Consider the following 11,118-nt stretch of genomic DNA (forward strand, 5'->3'; position numbering starts at 1 on the left):
TCTGCTATGTTCACTTTTTGTTTGTTTATGTTTTGACTGCATACGGTTCTATCAGGGAGTAAGGAATAGAAGGGAGATATAACTGACGCGGTTGGCCCCACCATATGATTATACATGCTTTGCAGACGGGTACTCCATTTGTATAAGAAATATTCAGAATAGGTTATTGTATACGCAGTAAATGTACATCAGACAAATACTTCTTATACAAATGGAGTACTCGTCTGCAAAGCATGTATAATCATATAATAGGGCGAACAAGAAAACTACAGTATACAAACAGAGTAAACTTGTCCGTCTTCACAGTTCATCTTGCAGAGACATTATAGACACATCTTTTACCCTTTTCATAAAATAAACTCTAGCAGACATAATAATATTATGGCTTTTGAAATTAGGTATTGCAATGCTAATTCATAACAAAGACAATATCCAATTCGTCACTGAATTCCCATGTTTTTTGGGACACCCTGTATGTTTGGCTGATATTATGCTGTTTATGATATGTTTGACTGATATTATGCTGTTTATGATATGTTTGGCTGATAATATGCTGTTTTTTGTGCTCTGAAAAAAATATGGCAAGAAGGATAGATATATAAAGAAATATATTTTTTTTGTAATGAGATATGTAAAAATGTAATTAGATATGTGAGGTTAATTATCCCATAGGAAACCGAATCATAATTTATAATTACTATAATTATAAAAACATATATGTAAAGTGTTGAAGGACATGTGAGCATAACCCCCGCCCCCTGCCCTCTTAAACAGTTTTTTTTACTATTCTGGATTCTTTATTGTAGCGATGAACTAATATTTGTTCTTAAGGCCCCTTTCAATGATAAAATTTAAGAAAATTGAAACTTTGTACAAGAGTCAGATTTGTTTGTTTGTATTATAGTGAAGAGAATGTTTCAGTAGTTTTAAGTGACCCTGTAGTTTAAGTGACCCTGTAGTTTAAGTGACCCTGTAGTTTAAGTGAACGTGTACGGTTCCTCAATAAACGTTTGTCAAGAAGAATCAATACGATTTCTTAGGTTGGGAATGGTCAGATCTAAAGGATTGCTTTCCATTGGATATTCGATATAAAAAAACAATGCTATGTTTTTCCTTAGTTCACTAAACGGGGTTTTCCGAAGGGCATTTTTTTCATTATAAGCGTTATCTCTGGGATATTTTTTTTGTTTAAAACGGGATATAAAATAAGGCGTTTGAATCATTATTATTTCGTCCAATAGGTTTTGCTAAGGTCCTATTTTTAGATTCCAGGTTCCCACACTTGAACACCAATTATAAATTGTTTCATGAAAGCATAAACTTTTCCTAGAATAACCTTAATTACAAGTTTATTAAAAACTACTTTTCTTTACACCTTGAAAGGGGGGAATTATACACGAAAATATAAACACCATTTTTGAATATCATTTGTGATTCCCACTCATGTAATGATATTTACAAAAAAAACTAAAATTTAACTTTTATGGAAGATACAGGGTGAGCTGAAAAGATTATGACTTCAGAGACGATTTTCCGGATCTTATTCGGCCATCTTTCTCACATTCACGGCTCACTCCTCCTTCCTGCTTTTTCCTTCTCCAAGTTGTTTAAATTTAACGATTCAAAATTGTAATTAATACAAAAATCATAATTCAACCTTCTCATCGAATTACATCATAATTCAACCTTCTCATCGAATTAAATCATAATTCAACCTTCTCATCTAAGTCAACCTTCTCATCGAATTAAATCATAAGTCAACCTTCTCATCGAATTAAATCATAATTCAACCTTCTCATCAAATTAAATTATAAGTCATCCTTCTCATCGAATTACATCATAATTCAACCTTCTCATCGAATTAAATCATAATTCAACCTTCTCATCGAATTACATCATAATTCAACCTTCTCATCGAATTAAATCATAATTCAACCTTCTCATCGAATTAAATTTAGAGTTTCAGGTCGGCATAAAAGTCTAATCCTTTGTGGGTAACCCTGTATAGAACCTTCTATTTTGTCTTGTATTCAGGTCACATTTTTGCGACATTATTACTGGTATGACATTCTGACCTCGTAGCTTATCTAGTTTTGATTTTACGTACAAGTATGAGGAAAGCATATTTATCTGTTTCCGTATTTGAAATTCAAAATATTTATGTTCTTCTCATTATCTCTTTAATTCCTTTAATAAGGAATTATTATTGAAAACCTGTCTCACGTGCAATTTACTTTAGTTAATCATTCTTTCTAAAATATTGTCATGCTGTCTCTGTATGCCTTTTAAATAACCGTCATATTGTTTCTGTATGTCTTCTAAATAATTGTCTTATTGGCTCCGTTTACCGTTTAAAAAATTGTTATGTTGTCTCCATATACCGGTTAAATAATTGTCATGTTGTCTTTGTACACCGTGTAAATGAGTGTCATGTTGTCTCTATATGCCTTTTCAAAAATTGTCATGTTGTATGCCTCCTAAAACTTGTCAGACTGTCTCTGAATGCCTTCTAAAGAATTGTCATGTTGTCTCTGTACGCCTCCTAAGACTTGTCAAATTGTCTCTGTACGTCTTCTAAATATTTGTCTTATTGTCTCTGAATTCCGTTTAAAAAATTGTCATGTTGTGTCTGTATACCGTTTGAAAACTTGCCATGTTGTCTCTGAATGCCTTCTAATAATAATTATATGTTGATGCTGATAACAAGTTTTATAATAATAATCTTTATTTAACTATAATAATGAGCAACAATTATAATAATAATACTAACAAAACACATTTGTACTTTTCTATCTCTAAACATTTATCAACCAAAACATATCAGTACAGGCCTTGTACGATTACACAGTTGGATCCATAAACATGTGGAATAAGACGACATTTAGACAATCTGATGTGTCTCTGACGTTGTTTAAACCATATAGTTTTAACAATATTTTGAAAATAAATTTTTTAAGTGAATTGCGTCTGTGTACACTGCACAACTGCGTTGTTTCATGATTATTGGCCGATCTAACAGCCATCTTCCCATTTCATGGACCCCGTTGTACAACTGTAAAATGTCAGCTGTACCAACTTGTAGCATTAACTGATATTATTTAATAACTGATTAAGTTTGCAAATTGCAACTGATAAAATGGTACGGGTTAATGTACTGCAGAGAACGACAGTTAATTGACAAAAAGGGTAAAAATTAAACTACGACGGGGTATTAGATTATTAAATTACTTTCAAAATGCAGAATCTTGAGATTTTTAGGAATAATTCGAGACGAATATTTTGCTTTTAAAAAACATTTTATCATTTAAGAGATCTCAGTTTTTAAGAGAAGGGGTCACGAAGTCAACCTTCTTTAAGACGTATGACATGGCAGTTGGCAATGAACTTTTCAAAAAATGAGTGAAATAAAATGAGTAACACAGCCTTTTATAGTCACAGCTCTCAGCCCGGTTTACAATTGGAATAACAAATTAAATTTTTAATAGAAATAAATTTTTTTATACAGTGTGTTCCTCTACGTATATTTAGTGAAACACACTGTACTTTTGAGTATGATTTTAAGCAGATATTCCAAATGTAAAACCGAACCAGGATAAGAACACTTTTTATTTTCTTGGTAGAGCACCATTTTACATTAATAATACAGAGAGATTCATAAAAACAGGTTTTACAGATCTCAACTAATACCTGATTTATGAAAACATACAAATCTCAATGTATAGTCAGAATTTATGATGGAAGATAGAATAAAATTTATCCTGTACACTGTACACTGTACAATATCACAGCCGGCAGGATTATGACAAGATTTAACTAAAGCTCTAGGAATCAAGGGTACCCGGCCACCAAATTTGTCGACGAAATATCCTATATTTAAACAAACGACGAAAAGCCGGGTAGTGGCGCCCTAGATCTTGCTTTATTGTTCATAACCAGCTGAGTACCGTTTAGACTAACAACAGCACTGTTTCCGTCCTGATCAGAGGACTCCGTGAAGCTGCTGTATCCCCGGGCTCCAGGTACACTAGGTTTACTGGGAGAAGCCGGTAGGATAGGTTTCTGACGCTTCCAACTCTGACGGAACGTGTTGTTTACGTTCGCGTAGTGATTGAATATGGAATGAGGGTCAGATTCACGACTTTCTTGTTCACTCTCGGTACCCTAAATACATTATAGATGTAGATAGAGATAGATAGATAGGTACGGTAAGAAAGTTAAGAACAACAAAACTGTAAATGCTTATCGTCTTTTTTATTTTAACTAGGCTTTTAGGGCGCTTCGCGTTCATCTTCTATTTCAATTGTGAACATGTTCTCATTGTAACATTAAAAAACAAAAACAAAAATTTCGCGGATTTTATTACATTTACATTTATTATTTAATTTTTTTTACAAAATTGAAAAACTTTTCAGCACACATTTTTAACATTATCATTCATAACCCTTCCTGGGGTCACACGAGATCCCACACAAAATTTGGGCCCGATCGGTTCAGCCGTTTTGACGTTTATTGGATACAAACAAACAGACAGACAAGCCAAATTTATATATAAATTGAGAAAAGTCGGATGTGAATTTTGTATTTTACAGCTGAGCTATTTATAAAAAAGTCTTTAAATATTCAATTAAAAATTATAAAATACGTAACAAATTACTGAAGTAAAGACATTTATGCCACAGATTCTGGTTCTCGCTTAAAATATATGAAAAACGAGCTGTTAATGATAATTCTTATCTTAATATGATTAACGCTAATAAATGATTATGATAATATTACAAATACCCCATTCTCCCTCCCTGATTAGAACCCATGTTTTCTCATCATATTTTACTACACGAGCCCAGTTCTAAAACTTAGTAACAAAAACCCTTAATATTGATAGCCTTTAAATTTTAGAGATGGACATTGTATTTTGGTTACTTTAAAACAAATTACTTTTGTTTTAGAGATGGACATTGTATTTTGGTTACTTTAAAACAAATTACTTTTGTTTTAGAGATGGACATTGTATTTTGGTTACTTTTAAGTTTTTAAAAATCGAGTGTTTAATCAAAGTAATAAAAGATGCACATCTCTACTTTAAGTGTGGCCCCACACCCTTCAATCGATCAATTTACTTCGACCCTAATCTTCAGAGTTTATTACCTATCAATTAATATTTATCAATCCATTACTTTCAAGCTCAATGTTTTCTATCGTTTCTAGGCAATATTTAAAGGGATCGTCCACGTAGTTTCAAGTAATTTTATCCATTATTGCTACTCATAAAGGTGCCCTTTAATTTTTAAACCATAATGATGGAGATGTTCTAAATTTTCTATCTAAAAATTTAATAATTGATAGATTTCCATATATGTGACTTTCGGATTTATGCAAGGGAGTCACTGAAGGAAATTGATAGAATTTATCTCTCTTCAGTAGAAGTTACTCAGATACAGGTTTACAGGGTTCCGATGTAAATACTTAGATGTTGAAGGGTCATTTCAATTTACATGGACAGTCCCTTTTTATTTCCTTTTTTCTACCTTTTTAGTTTATATCATGTTTTTTCTTTTTCGTACCTGTGAACTGGTGGACGATATTTCGGACGGTTTCTCTGTTAATGAATCAGAATCGTCCGGGTTCTCGTCATATCCCTTCGCTGAGTCCTCGTCCGAGTAGTTAACCATGCCTGGGGTGGGCCGGGGAGGTGCACGACTGCTTATCATCGCTAGATTACTGGACCGACGTGTTGTAGTCGACTTCATCGTCCCCCGTTTGGACGACATGGTCCCGCGTCGAGACTGTCGCATTTCAAAAGTAGAAAATCCTTCTTCCATCCCTCCGTCGTTCATTGCACTCTCTTTCGCTTGTTCTAGACAAAAAAACAACTTGTTAATAAATCAAAGATTATAATTTGCAAAAACACACACAATATATTTTCACTAAACTATTGAGAGATAGAAACCAAAAACGTGTTTTTAATTCTGTAACTAACATCTGCTCCATATTTTGTGAGTACTGGAAGATAATAAATCCCTGGGATTCAGGTTTTTGGTTCCTTCGCCTTATAAATTAATGCGGAAACTAATAAAAATGTTTTCCAGCCAATCCAAAAGATTTAATTCCGGATCAAAAATTGAAAACATTTCATTAAATCCAATAAAATGCTGAAAAGAATAAAATAAATGATTGGATATGAAAAGATGGGAAGCAGAAACAACATGTCCATCTGTCAAAGCGGACGAAATAATATTTTTTTCTTCAATATTTGTATCTTTTATAGAAGAAGAAACCTAGCAAACAGTGCACATATGTGTCCAGTGGATTAGAATCAAAAGAAACTTAAGAACCTGAAAATTTGTGCAATTTCGTCAAAATGACAAAAATCCTTGTGCAAAACTGCAAATAAATGCAAAATCTTTCACCTATTGTTTTCTGCTGATATCGGAAAGAAAATGATTGATAATAAAATAATAAAAGAGAACAGTTTCCAAAAGATAGAGAAAACCTCGTGATATAAAAATTCTATAAGTCCAGAAACTTTTGGAAAGTAAAAAATCTGCAATTATCTTTTCCCCCCTCCCCGCAAACTCAAAAAATGGCGAATTCAACAAAAAGAAATGGTAAATGGGGGGGGGGGGGGTTTTAACTTCCTCCTTCCGCCCTGAGGAGTTAGATTTTACATAGTTCTTGAAATTTGATAATGTATTTATTTCACCATTACAATATTTCAAATTAAAAACAAAACGCCAACTCTGTTTGATCGTTACAAAACCAACTTAAATATTTATCAAAAAATGATTAAGTTTTATTATTCAATGATAAATAATGATAATTGAAATATTATTCCCCGAATAATTTCTCAAAGTATGCTACTAGGAAAAATCCACTGCAGCTGGGTTTATGCACAACTGCAATCAAACAAATTGGTCATAGATTTAAACATCAAGGCTTTTCCAGAGTTTTAAGAGGTTCCATAAAAATCTTGTAATTTGTATACGATCCAAAATAGATTTAAATAAGCTATGAAAACTTCAATGATTTATTTGAATATAAGATATTAACTAGCATTTTAAAAGTTTTTTTTTCTAAAATCTTCTCCTAGAGAAAAAAATTTGCATAATATAATAAAAGCAACTTTTAGAGCTTTTAGAGCTTTTAGAGCTTTTAAAACTTTTAGAGCTTTTAGAGCTTTTAGAGCTTTTAGAGCTTTTAGAGCTTTTAGAGCTTTTAGAGCTTTTAGAGCTTTTAGAGCATACAGTTTTGAAATTTAATATACATCTCAGATGCAAGGAACCTCTTAATTGAACAACCAAAGAATGTTAAGAACAATCCAGCCCAAAAACGCTACCCATCTCAATTGAAAAACAGTGAATTGTAAAAGTAAATTTTTACTCTCCAGTTTTCCGGTCTTGGGCGTTTAATTTCAAAATGGAGGTTAACATTCACGTTAAAATTTATCTTTCAATTATTTAAATTCTGTAAGAAACATATATATATATATGATCTATTATAGAATATATATGTAACAAAATAAAAATAAAAATATGAAAAGGATGTGCTACATTCTGAGTGGAAAGGGTGCTAAAGGTATTATAAGAGAAAAGGATGAAAAATGGTGTTTGAAAAGAAAAAAAGGACAAGAAACACAGCAAGTATAGAGTAAAAAATTGGACAGAACGGACATTTTCTTACCATTTCTCATGCGTATAACTTTGACAACTGGAAAAAATAAAGATTAAAGAATATATAAATGTTTTACATACATGAACATTTTTAATTTTCACAAAATATGTTGGATCAAAGTTTTTTTTTACAAAAATTAGGGAAAATTAAACAAAAAAAAACCCAAAACCAAAATAAAAAGTAAGCTCTTAACCAAACTTTTGAATTATGCTAAACATCAATAAGATAAGAATAAGAAGAATATTAATGTTGGTAATGAAAATAAGAAGAATAAGAATAATATTAATGTTAGTAATAGAAAATAAGAAGAATAAGAAGAATATTAATGTTGGTAATAGAAAATAAGAAGAATAAGAACAATATTAATGTTGGTAATAGAAAATAAGAAGAATAAGAATAATATTAATGTTAGTAATAGAAAATAAGAAGAATAAGAAGAATATTAATGTTGGTAATAGAAAATAAGAATAAGAAGAAAATTAATGTTGGTAATATAAAATAAGAAGAATATTAATGTTGGTAATAGAAAATAAGAAGAATAAAAAGAATATTAATGTTGGTAATAGAAAATAAGAAGAATAAGAAGAATATTAATGTTGGTAATAGAAAATAAGAAGAATAAGAAGAATATTAATGTTGGTAATAGAAAATAAGAAGAATAAGAATAATATTAATGTTAGTAATAGAAAATAAGAATAATAAGAAGAATATTAATGTTGGTAATAGAAAATACGAAGAATAAGAATAATATTAATATTAGTAATAGAAAATAAGAAGAATAAGAATAATATTAATGTTAGTAATAGAAAATAAGAAGAATAAGAATAATATTAATGTTGGTAATAGAAAATAAGAAGCATAAGAAGAATATTTATGTTGGTAATAGAAAATAAGAAGAATAAGAAGAAAATTAATGTTGATAATAGAAAATAAGAAGATTAAGAAGAATATTAATGTTGGTAATAGAAAATAAGAAAAATAAGAAGAATATTAATATTGGTAATAGAAAATAAGAAGAATAAGAAGAATATTAATGTTGGTAATAGAAACTAAGAAGCATAAGAAGAATATTAATGTTGGTAATAGAAAATAAGAAGAATATTAATATTGGTAACATAAAAGAAAGAGAGAGTAAAAGTAAAAATGAATAAAATTTTATTATTAAGATGTAAGTTGGTTGAGTGTGTAAGATTACAATAGTTTGTGCAAAATCTTGAACAAATTGATGGATTTGCTAATTCTCTTGATTGGTTTTACAAACAAATACCCCCCCTCCGAAATGTTCACAAAATCTACCAAATCTGTTATAAATAACTGAACAAATTGATAATGAATGAATGAAATGGTTAAAATGATATTCATGTCTACTAATTAAATTTTAGCAGACACCTTTGCGTGGGCCCTTTCATTTTATGTGACATGAAGGGGAGGAGTAGATTTTTAAAATTTTATATTAGAATTTTTATAAAATTTTAGGTAAGGTTTCACTGGAGGAAATAAAGAAATGCAGGGAGCCCTTATAAAACAAATATTTTTGCGGCATCTAACGTCAATTACCTTATAACAATTTCTCGGGATTTGCGAAATGAGGTCAGCTATTTTCGAAAATTGGCAAAAACATTATAAATTAAACCCAGATAGTTGTTTTGTATGCACACAGTTAAAATCAATAGTTTTGTTACATTTTTTCTAAATGAATTTACAAGGTTATCCACAAAGGATGAGACTTCAGAGACGATTGTAATCTGTTCCCTCATATTTATGTTTCCTTGCAACTGTAATATTGTTTTTTTTTGCTAAATCACAAAGTAAGATATAAAAAGACTTTATTTAGAGTAGAAGACTTAATTTAACATTGGGATCGTCAAATTTACAGAGTTTTAGGTCGTCTTTACAGTCTCGTCCTTTAAGAGCAATCCTGTATCTCAAATTCATTTATTCAGTTTCCGAAATGTAAAGATTAAAAAGTAAAAAAGTAAAAACTAAAAGTTTCCTATATTCCTTACCTTTATATTTATATGTTTTAGATTTAACACAGAGAACAGCAACCACGGTGATAATGATGACAATACTGGTGGCGGCAAGCGCCACTACAAACCAGGTTTCTCGGTGGAACGGTTTAGATTTAGAATATCCATACTCCTGGTACACTTTAGACGGAGTCTTCACCTAGATAGACAGACAGATAGATATATAGATAGATTGATATATATATAGATGGATAAATAGATAGATAGATATATATATATATACAGATACATACACGTATGGATAGATGGATAGGTGAATAAATAGATAAATAGATATAAAGATATAATATAGATAGATAAAGAAATAATTAGAGAGAAGTGATAAATTGATAAAAATAGCTTAACACTTTATTTAAAATATTTTTAAGCAAAAATAGATAGTTAGAAGCAAAGGTATACAAACAGACACATTGAAAGAAAGTTAGACAGACAGATAAGTAGATAGTTAGATGGTTGCCAAGTTAGACAAATAGATGGCTGGTTAGACAGTTGGATTAGAAGATAATAGATAGTCAAAATATATGAAATATTTATAATTTTAAAGATAAAAAATAAAATGAATGAATGAATGAATGAATTTATTGTTAAACGAATGATGAATACAGGAATTAATGTTTGAAATAAATAATGAATGATGAATTGTCAATTGAAGACACCTTTTTAGAAGATAAGATAAATAAAAGAATAGAATTAGAAAGAGTAAATTATTTCTGACTGAATGTTTAGAAAAATGATCTGTAAAAGAATCTTGACATTGAAGAATGAAAGGTTAAGACAGGAAGAAAGAGTCTGATTATTAATAGTTTTCCTTTTATATTTCATGAAAAATCCAGTGGTCATTTACAACCCCCCTCCCCCCACCAAAGTCCGATCTAAAAGCCCTAAAACTTTTACGAATATTCACAAGGCATCATACATCAAGGAAGATTTTTCAAACAAAGTATATTTACAATATTGCGGGTTTTCCTGTTTTCATTGGCGGATTAACAACTTAAAAAAAAAAAAATTTTAAGTAATTTTTCAAAAAATTCTCCTATTGCTTAGTTCATTAGCATGAAAGTTGGAAGGTTAAACAAAATGTTTCATAAACCTACGGGCTAGGATAATATATAAATAAGACCTGACCCCCCCCTCCCCCCGAGTTTAGATTTTGAATTATTTCCAGTGTAAAATTAAGATTTGAACTGTAAGTAAGAAAACAAATAAAAAATTGTCCAGATGTATAAAAAGGTTGGTAAACCCTAGTTAGAGCTCTAGATAATGGTTTCTAAACATCCTTCGTGTGATTAGAAGGTACCTCTCCTGTATTTTAAGGTAATTAGGCGGCCAAACATACAGGGGCGTATACAAGAATTTGTGAAGGGGAGAGGGGTCTTATTCTTTTTTTTTCAATAAGGGGAAGGGGGGGGGGCAAAAAAAA

At 30.5% G+C, this 11,118-nt stretch overlaps 1 protein-coding gene across 4 annotated transcripts in view; it reads right to left on the reverse strand.

Moving 5' to 3' along the window:
* Positions 1-2,707: 2,707 nt before the first annotated feature.
* LOC111698206 (protein sidekick) overlaps positions 2,708-11,118 on the reverse strand; it is a 53,911-nt gene continuing 45,500 nt past the window's right edge. For 3 of the 4 annotated variants that reach the window (XM_023468479.1, XM_023468478.1, XM_023468477.1), the window contains 3 exons: positions 9,675-9,837; positions 5,562-5,854; positions 2,708-4,161 (listed from right to left, as the gene is read on the reverse strand). In XM_023468479.1, coding sequence (XP_023324247.1) covers positions 3,874-4,161; positions 5,562-5,854; positions 9,675-9,837 — 744 coding nt within the window. In that variant the 3' untranslated portion in view covers positions 2,708-3,873. The remainder of the gene's footprint in view (positions 4,162-5,561; positions 5,855-9,674; positions 9,838-11,118) is intronic. The other variant, XR_002764485.1, reaches the window with a different exon arrangement.

The sequence above is a fragment of the Eurytemora carolleeae genome, unplaced genomic scaffold (assembly GCF_000591075.1).
Source record: "Eurytemora carolleeae unplaced genomic scaffold, Eaff_2.0 scaffold312, whole genome shotgun sequence".
NCBI lineage: Eukaryota > Metazoa > Arthropoda > Copepoda > Calanoida > Temoridae > Eurytemora > Eurytemora carolleeae.